At 34.6% G+C, this 23057-nt stretch overlaps 1 protein-coding gene across 1 annotated transcript in view; it reads left to right on the forward strand.

The window, feature by feature from the left end:
- The window catches only part of Fam227b (family with sequence similarity 227 member B), a 184372-nt gene that overhangs the window by 28198 nt on the left and 133117 nt on the right, over positions 1 to 23057 (forward strand). The window contains exons 4-8 of the mRNA XM_060372159.1: positions 2498 to 2565; positions 2945 to 2980; positions 3448 to 3552; positions 11641 to 11739; positions 22236 to 22337. Coding sequence (XP_060228142.1) covers positions 2498 to 2565; positions 2945 to 2980; positions 3448 to 3552; positions 11641 to 11739; positions 22236 to 22337 — 410 coding nt within the window. The remainder of the gene's footprint in view (positions 1 to 2497; positions 2566 to 2944; positions 2981 to 3447; positions 3553 to 11640; positions 11740 to 22235; positions 22338 to 23057) is intronic.

Below are 23057 nucleotides of genomic sequence, written 5' to 3' on the forward strand. Positions count from 1 at the left end.
TGGACTTTACAATGATAGTGGCTATTATTCTTTGGCTTGCCCTCTTTTTAATATGGGATGGACAGTTTTGTTTTTTAAACATATGAATATAATTTTTGAGTTTTTAGGACTAAAGTAGGTTGGCATGTACTTTGCCATCTTTAAGCCTCTTGTGTCTTTTTTACATTAAGCATGACCAACATTTTTCCCCCATGAAAATGTTTCACGTTTAAAAGGATAAGGTAATTTCCAGAGCACTGTGACATTATCTCTCTTTATATAAACCTAAAAATGATGTGAATCCAACCTTTAGAGCAGTAAGGATATAACATCTGTTATTAAGAAAAAAAGAATTTACATGGTAACCTTAAGGAAAATGTTGTCATTTTGGATCTTAGACTATCTCTGTAAGTGGCTAAACAGCAGGAGTTGCCATCCTGGCTTTTATTATGTAAATAAGCTTGATCCAGAACTCAGAGATCTGCCTGTTTCTTTTTACTTTGTGTTGGGAAGAAAGGCATGTGCCTTCACCAACTTGTTCAGATATATATAGTTTCAAATCAGTATATTTGTAACTCAAAGCCTTTATATGAAAATCCAGCAAAGAGAAAAGAAAAATTTGAGTTTGGGGTCAGTTGTGCCAATTTACGCTGTAAAGCCCAGTTGGTTATTTTAGTTGATGTTTCAATAAATTGGTGGACCCTTACCAGAAAGAGCTGACAAGTTACCTTGCAGCCAGAGAGCTTTGAATTTTAGCCCTTATTAACCTAATTATTTGGATGAGTACTATTGTCTGTAACTTAGTACCCCAGTCCTTGGCTTTTTCCCCATTTTCTCCTTGAACTTTCTTGGAGAAGGCATGAAGAAGAACCAACACCATTAAACATACTGCAACTAGATCCATGACTATGACAGCCAAAATGAAGCCAAAAGGGATTAAAACACCCTCTGCCATGGCAATTTTTTATTTTATATGCAGTTTAGGCCAAACTCTGTCTAGAGGTCTGTCTGCCTCCAGTTTCTTTCTTTCCCTCCATGGCTGTGGAGCTGAGCCAGCCACAGTAAAAAGGAGCCATGCTTGTTTACCCCTCAGTTAAACTACAGCAGCAACCAGTTTTGTTATGGAAGTCTCAGGTCTGGCCACATGAGGCTGTCTTTTGCTCCTGGGCTGGTTAAAGAACCTCTCTTAAAGAGACAGTAACTGACCTGGGAGTTTTTAGATTTTAAGTTTGGTTTGCATCACTGGAAGCTTATTCCCCCCACCAAATTATGATAAAGTAAGATTTAAAAGGTGTGGATTCTTAGATTAGTTGGGCGCCATTTGTTGTAGGCGGCGATTAATATTTACTATTGTTTTATCTTCTTGTATAGCTGCTGTTAATCCTCAGCAGCTGTAAAACCAAATCACCACACAGAGACTGGGTTTTTAGTTAACCTAGAACACAATGTTGGGCAATATTTACTCCCTCCTAAACCTCCAAGCCCTCAGTTCCTAACATTTAGATTTCCCACATTTTACTTGCTTTTTGTGAAATCTTAGGTCTGGTTCATGCTCCAAGTCCTCCAAGCTCTTTCCTCCCGCTCTGCTCTCCTCTCCTCGAACTCCTCCTCCTTCTCGCCCCTTCCTGTTCTCTAGCTCCTCCCCTCTTTCCTGTCCTCTGGCTCCTCCCATTGCACAACATTGTATCTAGTTGCTTTATTTGTGTCCTGTTTACACAAGAGTTGAGACAGGATGCTTATAGTGAGTATCACAATGCAATATCCAGATTGAAACCAGAGAGTTGGGGGTGGGGAAATCAGCATTTGAATTAACAAGGGTAAGGCATATACATTTTAAAAAAACATTATACCAACATTTTCATTATACAAGGTGTATATATAGTATACATATATGCATGCAGTTAATATATTTGTAGTTATATATGGCTTGTATATGCATATATATAAACTGTATATATTAGCTTATGTATATATATTATACATACATTATTTTCATAGACCAAATATATATAAGCAAAAAAATAGGAAAAATCTTCTTTTAACTGTCTTCCTTTAAAAATAGGTATTTATACACACACACACACACATATATATATATTCATTGTTTTCAATATGTGAATATCAGAGATAACTAACTCTTGAATCGAATGGCTTACTGTGCACATATCGTTCCCTGGTCCAGGCACCGTAGAAGTGCACTTTATTGAATTAAGGTAGCTTTAAAATTGCTAAATTTAAACAGCTGAGCTATTTGAAAAATGTGACTTGTTTGTTAGATATTGGTTGAGGTAAAATATTAGATATAGAAGTACCACAGATATGTGAAGTGTGCTTGATAGTTTAGAAAAACAAAAGGAAACAGATGATAAATAATAGTTTCATTATTTATTAAGGATATGTGGCTTGTCAAAGTTGCCAGTTGATTTCACTGAATAGTTTTATATATAATTTATTTAAATTACCTTGAATTTTTTGTTTTTTGAATTTTTTCATTGTTGTCAATTCCTTTTACTTATAGGTTCATGTGCAAAGCTAGACCAATACAAGGCATTTCTAAAGGAACATGATAAGCAGAAGAAGATAGTGGTAAGATTTTGCTGTTTTTACCATCCCTCAAAAAGTATTTTCTTAGAAAATGTAAGTGCTATAGTTTTCAGATAAGAACTGATAACACTTTTATAAATGTCCATTTAATCTTTGTTAAGTCATAATTAAGTCTTAAAAAAAATCTAGATATGTATTTTTGACACTCAATATTGGAGCCCTGACACCATCACATCACTATAAGTCACCTGAGATTCATTTTAATGTATTTATGTATGCCTTCCTTTGGTTATTTGTAAGTGAATTGTGTGAACCAAAGCTCTGTTAACTATTGTGAAATATAAATATTTTGTTGAGTTTGTTTGGAAGACTTTAATGTAAAAATTCTTTAATTTATAACTTTATATACTTTGTTTTCCAGCTTTCAGATGAAATGGAGACAGAAAAGAATATAGAGGTATTTCGATTTTCTATAATGCCAGATTATATACCAGGTATATTACATAAGGCCAAAAGAATGCTTGTAATGCTATAGATGTAGTGATAACTATAAATTTTCCTTTCCCAATAAAGAGAGGTGGGAACGGGCTTAGAATCCTTTCTAGTATATCCTGTTCTTGTTTCTTTATGCATGGCCTATCTAAAATACTTGGTCTTTTGAGTATATGCCAAAATAGGATCGGAAATATGTTTTTGTTTTGTTTTTAAAATTGGCTCACAGATATGCAAAGGCTTTTAATTTCTTGAAACAACATATATGAAAGTTTTTCCTAGGAGTAATACATAGTTTTTAATATGGTAACATGAAATAAGTATTTCGGTTTAATGACAGTTAAATATTTATCTGTCTTCTAAAGTCATATGAAACCACTATACTAAAAAGAGAAATATTTTTTGCTAAACAACATTTGCATTTTTTTCTAGGGTTGCAACTTCTCAGGATTCAAACAAAATGAACTAACGCAATTACCCAGGCATTTGGATGCTAAACAGATTTATCTTTTTGTTTTAAGAACCCGTAACCTTGAGGTATCTAAACATTGTTTTATTTTTATCCTATAGTAAAACTTGAGAATCTGATTTAGGGAATCAGACCCTTATTTGAAACTATAAGAAGTTAGATATTAAGCAAAACTTGATTGTTTGAACATTAAATTTAGAAGGAAATACTAGTGGCATCTAACTTTGTTTAGCAGAAGAAAATGGGTTGGTATCTTAGTTACTGTGCTATTGCTGTGAGCAAACACCATAACCACGACAACTTACAAAAGAAAGCTTTAATTGGGTTTATGGTTTTGGATGACATGATGACAGAGCAAAGGCATAGCAGCAGGAAAAGCTGAGAACTCATATTTTGTTCCCCAAATAGAAGGCAGAGAGGGCTATCTGGGAATGGCACCAAACTTTTTTGAACCTCAAAACTCATTCTTAATGACACACTCCTCCAATAAGGCCACACCTCCTACCTTCACGAACAGTTCACCAACTGGAAACCATGTTGCAAACATATGAGCCTGTGGGAGTCACTCTATTTAATCCACTACAGTTGGTGTGCTAACATCACCAGAGTCTTGATGCTAGTGTCCATTGGCTGGGAATGTGTCTATGGAAGAGGTTTTTCCTTAGATGTGTCCACTTTTATCAACTCAGGAATCTTAGCGTACTCTTTTTACTCTGAAATAATTTGTGAGAATTCTTCCACATATGACTTGTCTGTTCTTAAAAGCCTGAAAGTGTCCTGGCACACTGTTGAGTTATATCCTGTAGTATAACCAAACATAAAACTCAATATACAGGAATATGACTAGTTCAGTGGCCAGTGGTCATCAGGGATGGGATGGACTGAGAGAGTAATTATTGCTGATCATCAGGGATGGGATGAACTGAGGAAGTAATTACTGGTAAAGCTGATTTTATCTAGTTTTTGTCTCAATTTATATTTTTTATATTGATGTCTACTATACCTGTTCTTTGTAATGAAAAAATGCAAAATATAAATTGAAGCTGTTACCAGTGAAATACGGTTAGTTCCCTGTGGAAAAGAAGTACTCTTATAGAAATCATGATAAATAACAAAAAGTTTGCATGATTTCCTTGTTATTGACTTGCATTTGAGGGAAAAAAAACATAGCGTTTCTGGATTTCATCAATAGAAATATTTAATTATATCCAATTTAGTGTTTAAAGTTTTTTGTGAGAATTTGTAAATGGGTTTGGGTGACATTGAAAAGCTTCTGCAGAGCAAAGGAAGTAATCAGTCAAAAGATATTCTACAAGTATTGTCAAAAGTTCTTGCCAATTAAACATCTAAAAGAGATTAATATTTAAAATGCATAATTAGCTCCAAAAATTAAACATAAAATCTTCAAGCCATCTAATCAATAAACATACAAATAAAAAATACATGTCTCATAAGAAGAAATATACATGGTCAATACATATTTGAAAAATGTGCAGTTTCCTTAATCACCAGGGAAATATAAATTAAAATTGCTTTGAGAGACCATTGCCTCTCAGTCAGAATGGTTATCAAATAAAGCAAATGGCACCAGCATATTCAGTCAAGGATTTGGGAAGTGGTCCTCATATAGTTTTCCTAAAAAGGAGAAGGGGGGCTGACTCTGACATGACCTCTGTTGCCTGCTTTTTGATAACTTCTTCCTGTTGGGCCTACAGGGGAAGAGGATGAATTCAATCTTGATATAACTTGATATGCTGGGGTGGGTGGGTGGGTGGGGTGCTTTCTTTCTCTGAGGAGTAGGTGATGGGGGGTAGGGGAAACAGGGAGGGAGGGTGAGACCAGGAAGATAGGAGAGAGGGGACTATGACTGGAATGTAAAATAAATAAAATTAAAATTAAAAAACTGTTACATACTCTTGATGAGCGTGTAGGCTAGGGTAGACACTGTGAAAAGCAGTATGAATGGTCTTCAAAAATATAAAAATAAACCTTCCATATAATCTGACTATACCACTGCTGTGTATATTCCCAAAGGAATGTAATCACATTACCACAGAGATATTTGCCAAGCATGTTTATTACTGTACTATCCAAATGTCCAAGATACAGGATCAGCCTAAATGCCTATCAACAGAGGAATGAATAAATAAAATGTTGTAGATGCACAAACACACACACAAACACACACTCATGCACACAACATGGGATTTTATTCGGTAATAAAGAAAAAATAAATTTATGTTATTTGTATGAAAATGGTTTTAATTGGAGTTCATCATGTTAAGCAAACAAAGCCAAATTCAGTAATGTCAAGTCAAGTTTTTTGTTTATCATATGTGGTGTGTGCCTGCAGGGAGGTGTTCTAAATGGGAGGGAAGGGAGCAACAAGGGAGGGTATTGAGGGAGACAGAGATAAAAGATTATTTGTTTTCTCTTACGTATATAATATAGATATACTTGAGAAAAGGAAAGGGAACAATGAGATGGGAGAAAATGGATGGAGGGGGTACTGTTGTATGGGTGGATATTTGAAAGTCATATGTATAAGGAAATGTCATAATGAAACCTTTTATTTTGTATGTCAACTAAGAAATTAATTTTAAAACCCTTGTGAATAAAAGCATAAAATGATCTATTGAATCTACCTAACTAAGCAAAAATGTAGTTTCTAGTAATTATGGTAAATACGTTTAACTTTAGATACCAACTTTAGTAAATTTTATGTTTTAAGGGAAATGCTGTAGGGCTTTTCTTCCTGCCTCAAGCTTCCAGAATAAAGACTCAGACTCAAAATATATTTATAAATACCTAGGCCATATAGCTAGGCTCTCCTCTGACTAGCTCATACCTTAAAACAAAGCATTTTAACTACATTCTGCCATTTGGCTGGTTACTTCTGCTCAGGAAACATTCATTTGTCTTCCTCACATATTCAAGGGCAAATCACTCACACCTGGCTCTACCTCAGAATCCTTTCTTCCTGATATCCCATTTTTTATTTTATCCTCTTCTATAGTCCATAGGTTAAAAAAAAAACTGCTTCCATACAGATAGAAGAGATTCCTTCTACATTTCCCCTTTTTAGTCCAATAAAAATCTCTTTCTCTTACAATTTTAAACTATATACAATAATACCAATTATGAAACAATCAGGTAAGATATATATTCACAATGTCCAGTCCTAATGTATTTGGCAACTTTGGAGAAAGTATTCTATTATCTATTCTATCCTGATGAGTTTATTGTACCTAAATCATTGAATATCATAACTTACATTTATCAACCTAAAAAAAAAAACTTTTAGATATAAAAACATCTTAGGGAAGGGGAGGAGGACTTCCCCTATGAGTGGACTTGGGGAGGGACATGGGAGGAGATGAATGAAGGAGGGTGGGATTGGGAGGGAATGAGGGATGGGGCTACAGCTAGGATACAAAGTGAATAAACTGTAATTAATAAAAATTAAATTTAATTTATATATAATTATGTAAAAAGAGACCTTTATCTTTTTTATACAAAAAAGAAAAATTAAATGCCACATTTTCTAGCAGAAAAAATAAATAAAAACATCTTCTTAAATACTAAATAACTTATGCTTTGTTGCAACTATTTATTATTTATTTATTATTTATTATTCAACCACATCAGAGACTTGAGAAAGAAACCATACTACCTTTGAATGTAGAGAGTGCAGTCAAGCATCTTCCAAAACATAGAAATGGTAGAGGTATTTGGCTACCTGGAAAGTCACTTAAAATTTCTCTATAATGTTAGAATATCAATCTTCAGCCTTCTGGCCAGAATATCTGACAAACATATTTGTGAAGCAGGAATTAATTAAGAAGGATTTGCTTACCCTGTCTTGGCAGAGCTTGGCAGTTGATTTTGCCTTTATCCAAGTTTTTTACAGCATAATTTCTGCAAAGGGAGCAGAAACATTTCTTTTCCCAGGGGCAGCTTGCCACATATGAAGTGATCTCCTAATAGAGATTCTTTGATACTCATTAACTTTTTTTCAAGTTGAATGGGTGCTGCTAGGAGCTGACATATCTCAGTGGTTTTAAATTAATGAAGACATGTTTAAATGCCTTATTCTGTAGATCTCTGAGGTTTTTGAAGAACATCTATTTATCTATATGCATTTACATAGTGTATAACCATTATCTATATAGCTCTCATAAATCCGAATAGGCAAACATTGCTTATTTCTAGCAATTTACCATCTGTTCAACCTAGGATGTATATTTCTGTAATAAACTGGATTAGTATCTGACATGATCATAAGTTTGATTAACTATTAACTTGCATTTTTTAACTATTCTAAACCATTTGCAATAGAAAATTTATAAAAGAGCTGGAAATAAACCTTGTATTTATAAATGTGTTGCAAAGGTCCAATACCTTATAAAAGAGTTGAAACATACATACTCTATGTATATCAAGATACCTTTTAATTTGTATCAATATACAATAAAGCAATACAAACCTTATATTTGTATCAATATACTAAATCTATACTTATGTAAGCGTTCATCATGCAATGAAATGACCAAAACTTACTCACCCCACCTTAACGGAATGGCATGTCACTCTCTTAGAATTGCTTTCTGCTGATATGGGGCATATTATTCCTTTTGGAGAGACCCAGAAATAGGGGGAAAATGGTTAAGAAAGCTAGCTGTAACATTTGTTGTCCAGTCTCTAAATACTGTGAAAATGCAGGCTTAAAATGAAATCCTGTTTGGAACAGTCTGAAAGGCTAGAGCAGTTGGAATCAGGAGCTTTCTTTGAAGCTGTCCTGGAAGCAAGCTCTGATGAAACAACAGCTAAAGCAATCTGAGGCTGGATCAAGCTGGATGCTGAAATACATGTGTCAGCAACTCAGCATTCTTCAGAATAAATCTTTATGATCTACTCCAAATTCCTGGTGTTTGGTCCTTTTGTTCTGTAAACATATAAGCTCTCACAAGTAATATACAGTTATGCAATTACATATGCATTGGATGTGCACATATCAGTTAAAGATGATTCTGTGCTCTTTATTTGAGGAGGTGAAAGACATCTGTCTTTCTTTTATAAGCTTGTTTAGACTGTATAACCAAACTGCAATATAAATCTCCATTCATGCCATATAAAAAAATGGCACGTAATAATGATTCTCAAGCACTCTGTAGCCAATAAGATATTGGCTATGCAAAGACATTTATATCTAGACAGTCTTAAAACTATTCCCAAGTAGAGGTGACAGCATATACATTACCTGTCTTGGTCTTTTTTATTTCCTTCTTCCTGTATGTACCAAGATCTTCAGAGGATCGCCCTCTGTCAAATCTAATTTTCAACACTTTGGATGGAATACATAGCTTTTCTTCTCCTGTGGAAAAAAATGCAAAATCTCCTCCACAACACAACATATTTTCCTTTTTCTATTCTGAGGGTATCACATACCTAACATAACCCACTGTTGATCTAATTCATCAGTCCTTTCTAAATTCTAGTGCTTTTGAAAAGCTATGTTACCTGTTTCATTAACTCTGAAAAAATTCAAAGTCAACAAAGTACCACTTAATTTATCCTTGGGATGTTCCTTATCCCCATTCTGTTCTATGAGCACCTCTTTTAAATTATTGGCAGATATCTCCATAATTGCTTGATCTGTAGGATTGTGAGTTATATCTGTAACATTTTTATGCCATAATGTCCAAAAAACCTGTTGTATTTAATGGATACATATGCCAAAGCACCATCAGCCCCAATCTGCAAAGGCATTTCCAAGACAGTCACCATCTCTAACAAATGTGTAATCTCAGAATTATCCTTTTCAGCATTTAAAGCAGAGGCCCATTGGAATTCTGAATATGCATCAATAGAATGATTCATTAACATCTATACATAATTAAATTCTTCAAACTCTATAAAGTGATACCTATAGTTTATTATATAATATGCTATAGGCCAGCATCAATAAGTATAATCTGGATTCTTAAATCAATATGTTCCATTCCTATGGGCTGCTATTCTAATTCCTCAAGCTTTTGTGTGTTTTTTTCTTATCGGAACTACCTCTTTTGATGTTACTTTAAGTTCTAGTTTGGATTCCTCTGAAGGTTCCCTATCTTGATTCAAAGGTTCTTCTAACATTTGTTCTGTGGCCTCTAATCCAGCATCTAATTTTTCAATCTCTTCTTCTTCTTCCAAGCCTGCCTTATTCCAATCACTACTAAAGAGGATTTTTTTAATTTTATTTTATTTTTTATTATTAGTTACATTTTATTAACTCTGTATACCAGCTGTATCCCACTCCCTCATTCTCTCCCAATCCCACTCTCCCTCCCTCATCTCCTCCATGCCCCTTTCCAAGTCCACTGATTGGGGAGGACCTCCTCCCCTTTCATCTGACCCTGTTTTATCAGGTATCTTCAGAACTGGCTGCAAAGTCCTCCTCTGTGGCCTAGCAGGACTGCTCCTCCCTTGGGGGGTTGGGAGGCCAAAGAGCCTACCATTGAGTTCCTGTCAGAAAGAGTCCCTGTTCCCCTTACTATGGGAAACCAATTGGTTACTGAGCTACCATGGGCTACATCTGAGCAGAGGTTCTAGGTTATACCCATACATTCCTTGGTGGAATGTCAGTCTCAGAAAAGACCCCTGTGCCCAGATATATTTGGTCCTTGTGGAGCTCCTATCCTTTCCATGTCATACTAACTCCCCTTCTTTCATATGATTCCCTGCACTCTGCCGAAGGTTTGGTTATGAGTCTTAGTATCTGCTTTGATATACTGCTAGGTAGAGTCTTTCAGAGGCCCTCTGCGGTAGGCTCCTGTTCTATGTCCAATGCACATCCCCTTTGTCTTTCTAAGTGAGGATTGATCATCTTACCCCGTGTCTGCTTTCTTGTTTATCTTCTTTAGATGTACAGATTTCATTATGTTTATCATAACTTATAGGTCTATATAAGCGAGTATATACCATGTTTGTCTTTCTCCTTCTGGGATACTTCACTCAGAATGATCTTTTCTAGATCCCACCATTTGCCTGCAAATTTCATGATTTCCTCGTTTTTGATTGTTGAGTAGTATTCCATTGTGTAAAAATGCCACAATTTCTGTATCCATTCCTCCGTTGATGGACATCTGGGTTGTTTCCAGGTTCTGGCTGTTACAAATAAAACTGCTACAAACATGGTTGAGCAAATGTCCTTGTTGTGTACTTGAGCAAATTTTGGATATATGCCTAGCAGTGGTATAGCTGTGTCTTGAGCTAGCACTATTCCTAATTGTCTGAGAAAGCACCAGATTGACTTCCAAAGTGGTTGTACCTTGATTTAAAACTAATCATCACTGGGAAAAATGACCATTCTGGCTCTATCCCAGAATGCTTTCTTCCTGCAAAATGTTCCACATTCTATTCTATCTTTCCTATAGTCAATAGGCTTTTTTTTTTAATTGACAGTAATGCTTCTATAGAGACAGAGAGATTCCTTTTACAGGAAAATGATTAGATAAATTCATGAATTTACTGACTTAAAATTCTATGACTAAATGGATACTTATCTTAAGATTTTTTTTTAAAAAGTGAAAAATGCAATCTGATTCCTACATTTTTTTGTGTGTGTGGTTGGTCTAGTTTACATAATCCTTGCATTAGGTAATAGCCATGTGTAGTTTTAAGCAAATAAAATATGGCTGGTATGACTGATAACTTAAAATTTTAAATCAATTCCTTTTAATAGATTCATATACAAATATAAAAAGTAATATTCAAATATTAAAAATAGTTATATTTGGAATAAAATTACAAATATGTGCTTTATGAATCTATTTTATAAACATATTTATGAATCTAAAATACTACTATAGTATTTCTGATGACAATTTAATATTTAAATCAAGAGATACTATAAGTACAAAATACATTCTATCATTTTCAAGTTTTTAACCCTAAAAATGCAAAATACTTAATAATTTATCAATTACGTGCTGATGGGACAATATTTTAAAAATATTAATTTTACTCTTAGTTTTTAATGTAACTACTGGAACAGTTAATTTTATTCATATGTATTAGCTAAATATCTGTCAGGTAGTTTGTTACAATTGATTATACTCTCTATGAAGCATAACTATGTCTAGTAAAATGTTTCAATTTGTTATCCATAGGAAAACCTTTTTAAAATCTGGAGAAACTATATTCTCTCAGACTGCTCCATTGCTCTTTTGCATGACTCCTTTTGGTGGTGGTTTCTGCATAAATTCAAGGTAAATGACATTTAAAAACCGATGTAAACCATTGATTTGTAGCATAATTACTTTTTCAGTAGAAGTAATGTTAATACCAAATTTTTACAGAGATGAATGTTTGAGCATTCCACACAAACTAAAAATCCTAATTTAAACTTTCTTCTTTCAGAGGAGTTAAAATTACAATAAGGATTTCAAAGAACTCAGTTATTCATCAATTAGAAAAGATAAGGGACATCCAATACTGTAGTGAATAATAAAGTTGTAGCTTTACATGGTATCATATGTTTGTAACCTGAACAGAAAGTCTACTACATTGAGGATTTGGAAGAGAACCTGATGGTCAGATAGACAGAGACACTTTACTTGATTCAGAAAGGTAAGAATGTGAATCTAGGGGGAAAAATAAGTGAAATTGGTGGCACAGGAAGCACTGTTTGACTAGAAGAATTTTAGTAAAATAAATACCCTAATGTTGCCTTAAAGCTTGCCTCCTCAGAATGAGGCAAAAAGCTAGAAGGTGGCCTACACTGTGACCCCCACGCCACTGCCCTATGAGGACAGTGCCCAGACAGTGCAAGCCCTTCACTGGTGGCACCACCCTACTTCCAGGACCACAGTTCACATCAAAGCACTGTGAACAGTACCCTCCTCACCCTCCACAAGTTTCACTGCCCATCCCCATCTAACCCCACCCTGTAACCCCAAGCCAACCTATCTAAGTGTTCTACAAAAATAACTTCTTACCAAGATGCAACTTTTTAAAGTTGAGCTTGGATAATTTCTGATACCCCAATTACATATCAACATTGTATCTTCAAGACTGAAAGTCAAGCATCATTGAGCAATTCCAAAGATCAGCCAAGCTGAGGTAACAACAAATATAAATCCAAATGCCCACTTAACAAAGATGGGTCAGATATTCAAATCATACAGCCAGTAACACTACTCCATATGTGCAGTATCAACACAAACAATATGAAAAACAAACACAATATGTCTCTTCAAAAAATTAGTGCCCACATAGTAATGTTCCCTAAGGAAAACAACTTAGATAACACATAAGATAGTGAACTCAAAAAGCACTTTTAGATATGTTCAAGGAAATCAAAGGGGATATGAGTAAATTCTAAAATGATATCCTAGAAAACATAAGCAAAGAGTTGAATGAAATAACTAAAACAGAGCAGGATATGAAAATAGAACACAATAAAGAGAGACATCTTGAAGGAAACCAAAACCAAAATGAAACTTGAAAATTTCATTAAGTCTAATAAGCTCAGAGGAACATTTCACCAAAACTATAAATTGAGTGGAAGAGAGACTATCAGGACTTAAAGACAGGTCAAAGGAATTAGATCGCTCAACCAAAAGAAAATAATAAATCGCTCAAAGACCCCATCAATGGGCATTTAGGTACCCTGGAACATAGAAGAACAAAGATTATAGACCATAGAAAACCATATAGAAGGAGGAAAAGAAATCCATGTCAAAGGTACAGCAAATATTTCCAAAAAATCATAGAAGAAAGTTGTCCCATCTCACAAGATGAAAATCATGCCTGGTATCATTAGGTGGGCCAAATATCCATGCCTGGGTATGTCATAGACCCTAGAAGAGAACCTAATACCATTATTCAGCTAAATAGACATAGTATTAAAGTATTTGACAGTACATATTTTTATATCCATAAATTAGTGAAACTTTCAACTTTCATCAAAGAAGCTTCTTTTCTATTTTGAATGGAGTGATCCCATAGGCTCATATGCTTGATACTTGGTTGCCAATTGATTGAACTGTTTGAGAAAGAGTAGGAGTTGTGACCTTGTTGGAGAAGCTGTTTTGTTTTGAGATTTCAAAAAGCTGGTGCCATTTCTAGTGTTTCTCTCTTCTTCCTGGTTGTTTTTCGATAGGTGAGCTCTCAGCTACTACCTGCTGCCATGCTCCCTACCATGAAGATCACGGACTCTAACACTCTAAAACTGTAATCACCAAATTAAACAGTTTCTTTTATAAGTTGCCTTGGTCATGGTGTCTTAACACAGTTAAGGAAAAGGTAACTAAAACAGTGGTGATTAATAAAGACACTGATAGTTGGTCATGTGTAGAATAAGATACTCTGGAATGCTCAGCCCTAAAGGGGCCATCTGTAATATACACCACCCCCTCAAGGCTCAGTGATATCACAGAAGAGGTTGTAAAAAGATTGCTAGGACCAAAGGTAATTGATGACTGCCACGAAACAGTGTTTTCCAAAAATGCACGTATAAACTCATAAAGGTGTGATTGCATGGACAGAATTAAGCTGGGGAAATCCAGCATGGGCTGGGAAAAAGCTTACAAAGTCCCACCCCTGGCTAAAGAGCTACTGGCAATAGTGGAGGAGGAAGAGTATGGGTTTTCTTTAAGGATGGACATTTGAGATGCTATGCGCAGTCCAGTGGGTGGCCAAATGCATATACTGGCAGCACTAACTTGACTTAGTGGGTTTACAAAAGAGTACATGAAGTTATGAGGGTAGAGTAGTGGTGTGGGCAGTGTGGAAGAGTATGAGGGATGGTTTTGGTCAAAACACATATGCATATATGAGATCCTCATACAGTACTCAGCAATAACAAAAATGTATAACCTTTAAAGTATCAATATATTTTAACAGATCATAAAGTAGATTTTTAAAAATTTAATGTTACTAAGAACAAAGAGTAGCAGTCTAATGTAAAATAAGAGTACTGAATTTTTATTCAATAATGAAATTCTTCAAAACACATTTAATAAAAATTCATTAACACTTCAAGAAGATATAATCATTATATCGGTATGGTTCAAGATATTAATGCCTCAGTGCCAATAATTTGTAATGTACATGGAAATTTGGAAATGATATGGAAGACTTGAACAGCACTGGCAAAAAAACTGATCTAGAATTTATAAAGCATATCTTCTGCCTTTATACATTTCATATTACTAGACCTTAATGCCACAATTAGACAATTTATAGTGAGCAGAAATTTATTGACTCACTTAGAGAAGATGATAAATATAAGCCTAGGGTCCAGGGTGACTGCATGTACAGACCCTCTCCAGGTGAGGGCTTACAGTGTCCCATCCCTGACTGAAGAAGTATTAGCAATGGATGGATTGTTGGGATGGGAGAGTATCAATTCTCATCGGGGATACAGGCCTTGAAGAGGCTCCCCATTGTCTAGGGGCCTTCTTCCTGGGTCACCCTATGAGAGAAGGTGGAATGACAAAAGAGAGAGAGAGAGAGAGAGAGAGAGAGAGAGACAGAAGAATGGAGAGAAGAAAGTACAAGGGAGGAGGCATGCCTACTCTTATGACAAGAGTGTCTCATTCATGAGGGTTGTGCTCTGATCCCAATGCTTCCTGTTGTTCTACCCCCATTGACAGCTAATTACTTTTTCTCAACAACACATTTACCAAGATAAACTGTTCTGAACTAGGAATACATCCTAATAAAGTTATATAATTAAAGGCATGGGAAAAATGTTTTCACATAAAGTGATAAGATATATAGAAAGTCTCCAAAAAATCAGAAAGTAAATAATATACTTCTCAGTAACTGTAGGTGAAACCAGAATTTAACAGAAAAATTGAAAACCATGAACCAAGTGAAAATAAAAATATGAATTAAAATTTGTGAGATGTAAATGAGGCAGTATTTAAAGAAGTCTTATACCATCAAAAGGAAACAGCAATGATCAGAGTGAAAGTCAATAGACGTAAAAGAAAACAAAAGTAGAGAAAAATCAATGAAGCCAGGTGTTTCTCTGACAAAGTCTTCAAACATGTCAACAGAAGGAATTAGATGCCTGTGTCATTCTGAGAGTAAATAAGGCAGAAGCAAAACCTAAATGTGGTTCATCATTTTCATCTGCCCATCCCCCTAGTTTCTAGCACAGAGGCGTGTCTTCTGAGCACAGTTCTGCACACTGTAGTTTTTGTTGGCCTGTCAAAGAGACTCAGCCCATGCTGAAATTATTTCAATACATGTAATGGAACAAAAGGCTGTTCTGTTGAGCAGAAAAAAAATGACCTTAACAAAATTATGTTAAATTATTTTTCAAGTGGGTATATAATTTGTCATGCACATTGCTAATATGTGATTTTACATTATTCCTGAACTACTACTAGTGGGTCAACAAAATACAACAAAAATTAGAAAACTCCTTGAGAAAAAAATTAAACAAAAATATATTGGAACCTATGTAAACCAGAAACAAAAGTAGGGGCATTACTCCCATTTCATACAGAAATAAAGAGATAATTGCATTATTATTAGTGTTTTATCACTGTAACCAAACTACCTGACATGTTTACCTTGAAACTCAGACTTTATTTTCTCATTGTTTCAGAAGACTGAGTCCATATAGCGAGGAAGGCATGACAGATCAGTTCTCATCCTGATGGAGAAACATTGAGAGGCTACTGAGGTTTATTGGCTTTCTCCTTTCTCCTCTTTGTTCCCTGGACCCCAGCCCATATGATGGTGCTTCCCATGTTTGAAATGGGCTTTTCCTGTCAGTTAATTTACTCAGACATAGTTAGATATATGCCCAGCTAATCTTGTATGTGGTTCTGAATCATATCAAGCTGACAATGAAGATTAACCACCATGGTGCTATAAAAACATATTTTAACAGATTGGATGACCTGAACAGAACATTTTTAAAAATTCCTAAAATCATGCAGTCTCCAAGACTGTATCACAAAGAAACAGACAATTTCAATAGATTATACTTAGTAAGAAAGTTGAATTAATAATTGAAACTTTCCAACAACAAAAGCCCTGACCCAGATAGCTTCACTGGTAATTTCCACAAGTATTTTAAAAAGAGTGGGCATCAATATTACAACTCTTTTAAAATATTAGAGAGAAAAGATCAATTTCTAGCTTGAGAATGTGTTACCATGACACCAAATCTAGCTTCAAAAAAAAAATTACAGAAACAAAATATTCCAGACTAGTATCTCTTACAATAAATATGAGTACAAAAAAAAAACAACAAAATTTACTATCAAGTCAAAATCAGCAGCATGTTACAAGGATTATATACCATGACCCATAGGATTTACCACTGTAAGGCAAAAATAATTTAGCATAAGTTGAATAGCTTGATTTGATGAATACAGTGATGACTTAACACCTAACAGCAAACTAGATTTTCTTAACAAGTGTGCATAACACATACAAAAATGAAGCAATCATTTTGCTACATAATCATCTGTGAAGATATTAGATTGAGCCATATTAATGAGAGACATAGCTTAGAGCATTACATCTTATGTAAATTTCTGTTCTCTTCTTCAACAATGTTGAGTATATATAGTTAAAACATGGTAACTTTCTTGAATAAATTATGTATGTATTGTAATTTAATTCTTGAATAGCTATATCTCAGAAACTGAGCCCATTTCATAAGTCATCAAGAAATACTGTCAGTGCCCTGAACACCCCATTCCTGGCCCACAGCTCAGCCTCAATCCCCATAGCCTATGGCCACCCAGGACAGACAGGGGAGACATCTGCAGGTCATCCCTCTGGCTGCTGTGTGCCCCAAGGCAAGCACAGCAGTGGTGAGCTACCTCTTACCTCCTGCCCACTCCATCTCCCTGACCACAGCCATACCTATATTTCCAGAGGCCTGGGACAATCAAGGACCACCAGGTAAACATCACCCCTGCCCCAACCCCTGCCAGCCAGTTCCCCTCAAACACTTCCAACAGAGGTAAACAGCACCTTCTCCCTGATGGTCCATGTTCTGGCCCACAATTGGCCTCTATTACCTGAGGCCTGCCAATACCAGAGACAACCAGATGACTAAAGGCCAGCATAAGAATACAAACAAGCAAGAGCCAGGGCAATATGACAACACCAGAAGCTGCCTATCATACCACAGTAAATCGAGGATATTTTAACACAAAAAAATGACTTTAAATTCAATCTTATGAAGATGATAGAGGCCTTTAAAGAAGAAAGGACTAAATCCCTTAAAGAAATACAGGAAAATACATCAAACAGGTAAAAGAAATTAATATAACTGTCCAAGAACTGAAAATGGAAGTAGAAACAATAAAGAAAACACAATCTGAGGGAAACCTGGAGATGGAAAACCTAGGGAAAAGAACAGGATCAACAGACATAAGCATGACCAACAGAACCAAGAGAGGGGAAAGGGAATCTCAGGGGTAGATGGTACAAAAAAAAAGTGATACATCAGTCAAAGAAAATGTTACAGCTAGAACATTCCTGACACAAAACATCCAAGAAATCAGGTATACTCTGAAAGACCTAATCTATGAATAACAGGTATAAAAGAAGGTAAAGAATCTCAGCTCCAAGGACCAGAAAATATTTTCAACAAAACCATGTAAGAAACATTTCCAAACCTACAGAGAGAGATGACTATAAAATATACAAGAAACATAACAGAAAACCAATTAGATTGGAACAGAAAAGAAAATCCTCCCACCACATAATAATCAAAACATTAAATCTACAGAACAAAGAAAGAATATTAAAAGCTTCAAGGGAAAAAGGTCATGTAACTTACAATGGCAGACCTATCATAATTATTCCCGACTTTCAACAGACACTTTAAAAGCTAAAAGGACCTGAACATATGTCTTACAGCCTCTAAAAGAACACAGATACCAACCTAGGTTACTATACCCAGCAAAAAATCTCAATCACCATTAATGGAGAAAAGAAGATATTCCAAAATGAGAAAAACAAATTTAAACAGTATCTTTCCACAAATCCAGCCCTACAGAAAATACTAGAAATAAAACTCCATTGCAAGGAAAATAACTACATCAAGAAAACTCAGGAAATAAATTATTCTATACCAGCAAAAACAATAGAAGGAAACCACATACAAATATATACATACTAACACCACCAACATCAAAGTAACAGGAATTAATAGTCATTGGTTGTCGATGCTTTTTAATATTTAATATTGATTTATCTTTTAGTTAAACATGCCCTTCTCTCCTTTCGTTGGAAACAGGTCTATGTGCTCTTTCGTCCTTTCGTTGCAAACGGGTTTCTGTGCTCTCCTGTCCTTTCGTTGAAACAGGTTTTTATGTGCTCTTCTGTTTTTTCGTTGAAAACAGGTTTTTATGTGCTCTTCTGTTTTTTTGTTGGAAACGGGTTATTATGTGCTCTTCTGTTTTGGTTCTTTTTTTTGGAAATATGTTTTTATGTGTTCTTCTGTCCTTTTGTTGCAAACGGGTTTCTGTGCTCTTCTGTCCTTTTGTTGGAAATAGGTTTCTGTGTTCTTCTGTCTTTTGAATATTTTATCCAAACATAAAAGAATATGCCTTCTTCTCAGCACCTCACAGAACCTTCTCCAAAATTGACCACATACTCAGTCACAAAGCAAGTCTCAACAGATACAAGAAAATTGAAATAACACCTTGTATTATATCAGACCACCATGGGTTAAAGCTGGAGTTCAACAACAACAGAATCAACAGAAAGTCTACACACTCATGGAAACTAAACAATTCTACTCATTGGCCACTGAATCAGGGAGGAAATAAAGAAATTAAAGACATTCTACAATTCAATGAAAATGAAGGCACAACATATCCAAACTTATGGGACACAATGAAAGCCATGCTAAAAGGGAAGTTCATAGCAATAAGTGCCTTCATAAAGAAATTGGAGCGATCTCATACTAGCAATTTAAGAGCACATCTAAAAGCTCTAGAGCAAAAATAAGCAAAAACACCCAAGAGGAGTAGATGGCAGGAAATAATCAAACTCAAGGATGAAATCAATAAATTGGAAACAAAGAGTACAATACAAGGAATCAACAAAACCAAGAGCTGGTTCTTTGAGAAAATCAACAAGATAGAGAAATGCTTAGCCAAACTAGCTAAAAGGCAGACAGACAGCATCCAAATTAACAAGATTAGAAATGAAAAGGAGGACATAACAGACACTGAGGAAAGCCAAAGAATCATTAGACCTTACTTCAAAAGCCCATATAAATAAATATATAATAAATAAATAAAATACTCCCAAACCAAATCCAAGAACACACTAAAAACATCTTCCACCATGATCAAGTAGGTTTCATCCCAGAGATACAGAGATGGTTCAACAACCAAATCCAACAATGTAATCCACCATATAAACAAACTGAAAGAAAAAAATATATATATGATTATCTCAATAGATGCTGAAAAAGCTTTTGAAAAAAAATCCAATATCCCCTCATGTTCAAAGTCTTGGACAGATCAGGAATACAAGACACATATCTAAATGTAATAAAAAACATACAGCAAGCCAGTAGCCAACATCAAATTAAACAGAGAGAAACTTAAAGCAATTCCACTAAAATCAAGAAGACAAGTCTGCCCGTTCTATCTGTATCTATTCAATATAATACTTCAAGTTCTAGCTAGAGCAATAAGACAACTAAAAGAGATCAAGAGGAAACAAATTGGGAAGGAAGAAGTCAAAGTATTGCTATTCACAAATGATACATAAGTGATTCCCAACATTCTACCTGAGAATTTCTACAGCTGATGAACAACTCCAGCACAGTGGCTGGATACAAAATCAACTCAAAAGAAAATCAGTAGCCCTCCTGTATTCAAAAGACAAATGGGCTGAGAAAGAAATTAGGGAAACAACACCCTTCACAATAGCCACAAAACCCATAACATATCTTGGTGTAACTCTTACCAAGCAAGTGAAAGACCTGTATGACAAGAAATGGAAGAAGATATCAGAAAATGGAAATATCTCCCATGCTCATGAATTAGTAGGATTAACGCATTAAAAACTGCCATCTTTCCAAAAGCAATCTACAGATTAAATGCAATTCCCATCAAAATTCCAACACAATTCTTTACAGACCTTGAAATTGCAACCTTCAACTTCATATAGAAAAAAAAAGATCTAGGATAGCTAAAGCAATTCTGTACAATAAAAGAACTTCTGAAGATATCAACCGACATCCCTGATTTCAGGCTGTACTACAGAGCAATAGTAATCAAAACCACATGGTATGGCATTAACACAGACAGATTGTTCAATGGAATCAAATTGAAGACCCAGAAATAAACCCACACACCTGATTTTTTACAAAGAAGCCAAAACAAACAAAAAAATGCAAAAAAGAAAGCTTCTTCAACAAATGGTGCTGGTCCAACTGGTGTCTGTATGTACAAAAATGCAAATGAATACATTTTATGACCTTGCAAAAATCTTAAATCCAAGTGGATTAAAGACTTCAACATAAAACCTGATACACTAAATCTATTAGAAGAGAAAGTAGGGGATAGCCTTGAACTCATTGGCACAGGGGACAACTTCCTGAAGAGAACACTAACAGCTCAGGCACTGAAATCAACAATTAATAAATGGGATCTTATAAAACTGAAAAGCTTCTATAAGGCAAAGGATGAAGTAAAAGTTTTTGGTTTCTTTGATGACTCAGTTGAGTCATGTGATATTTTGCTGGAACCTCTCCTGTGAGAAGGAATCACCTGGGCCATTTGCTTGGTGAAGACATTGATATCTCAGGAGATAAGAGGTTTTTCCTGGTCAAATCTAATCTTTACAAGTTTTTTTGGTAACCATATTTTGTCATGCCCAGTCGATACATAAGCATAACCACATCCCCATCTCAAAGCTAGTGCAGGTTTCTATTCTAATATCAACACATCCTTGTAGTATATTGGTTGACCTAGTTTTCCATTTTTTTCCTAGAACCCAGTGATCTGGAAATTCATTTTAGGATTAAAATCCTATCTATCCTATCTATAAATTAAAATCCTATCTATAAATCCCTGTTTGTTTGTTTCCTATTACCACTAAATTTGACAGTTTTGCTCTTTACACTTTACATTTGTGCTTTTACAGCTCGTGTTGTGAGCTTCGACACTCTAACTCAACTTACTTTTACAGTGAATTTAGATCTAATTATTTTGTTCATTATTATAGAGCAAAAAGCTAGGCTGTTATATTGGTATTTTACTATGATGTTACTGTTATTAAATCACTTTAATTTTACTCTGGTTACTGATAAAGAAAGAGTTTGCATTGTGATGCAAAGTAATTGAGTTGTTGATTGTCTCTCATATGAGAACTACTATCCAAGAATCTTCATTCATTCTGCAGATGTGTACATGCTTTCTGTGTTCTAGACACTGTGCCAGTGTTTGAAATATAAAGTTATGTAAAATATGCTCTTTTCCCTAGTATAATTTTACTACTTTTAAAAGATATGACAGATATATATGATTGTCATCTTGGAAATTAGGATATAATCTCGTCCATGTGGTACAACTAATAAATGAAAGACCTGCCATTCAAAACAAATGGCCCTTCCATTATAGTAGTTGAGCGATCCTTTAGAAATAGACTATATTTTTATATATTATATACAATCTAGGTTACATCACATATATTATACATATAACTTTCTAATATAAATTGTAATTGACTCTAATTTCATGCATGTGTCTTCTTTAAGCCTGACAAAAGAGATCAAGATTGCTTATTTGATAGAATCTCAGAAAATTATGTAACACTTTTCCTGAGAATACCTATAAAGAGAAAGGATGCATTCTTTCAGGTAAATGTAAAAACTTAACAGATACAATAATTATCTTCATTCTGTATGAAAACTATATTTTGTTTAAATATATATGAGCATATTTTTATTACCTTTCAACCAAAAACTGTCTGATATAAATAATGGAAATATTTTCAGTTGTTTTATCACCATGGCCATTACCCAGAATACTATGTTCTCTTCACTCATAGTCTTAGAACCACTGTAGCTCTATTGTCACTTTGGAAACTGGTGACTTCTACGTATATTCTTGGTTTTGTTATATTTATCTACAAAAATATCATTTTTCTTTTACTTTATTATAAATCTTTTAATCCATTTAAGAGAAACTGACTAGTTTATATTATAATTAATAAAGAAGCTATGAACTAAATTTTTGTTTTCATTTTCTGTTATATTAATTAATAAGGTTCATCAAAATAATGTTGTTTTGGTAAAATGGGAAAGATGTAGGGAACTCTGAGTATTTTAAATGTTAATTCTTATCATTTCAAAACACAAATATTCAAGTATCTTATTGCTTTAGCAATCTGTAAATTATAAGTATATAAGCATTTTGGAATTTATAAATGTTTTCACATTGTTGGACAGAACATGAAATATCCTTAATGAAAATATAAATAACTCCAAATTTAAGAATTCATCAAATATTTACGTTCACTCTTGGTTTACCTTACACTTTCCTAAAGTGTGGTAGAAGAAAACTAGAGTGGACTGGGA

The sequence above is a fragment of the Meriones unguiculatus genome, chromosome 18, assembly GCF_030254825.1.
Source record: "Meriones unguiculatus strain TT.TT164.6M chromosome 18, Bangor_MerUng_6.1, whole genome shotgun sequence".
In the NCBI taxonomy this organism is placed as follows: Eukaryota; Metazoa; Chordata; class Mammalia; order Rodentia; family Muridae; genus Meriones; species Meriones unguiculatus.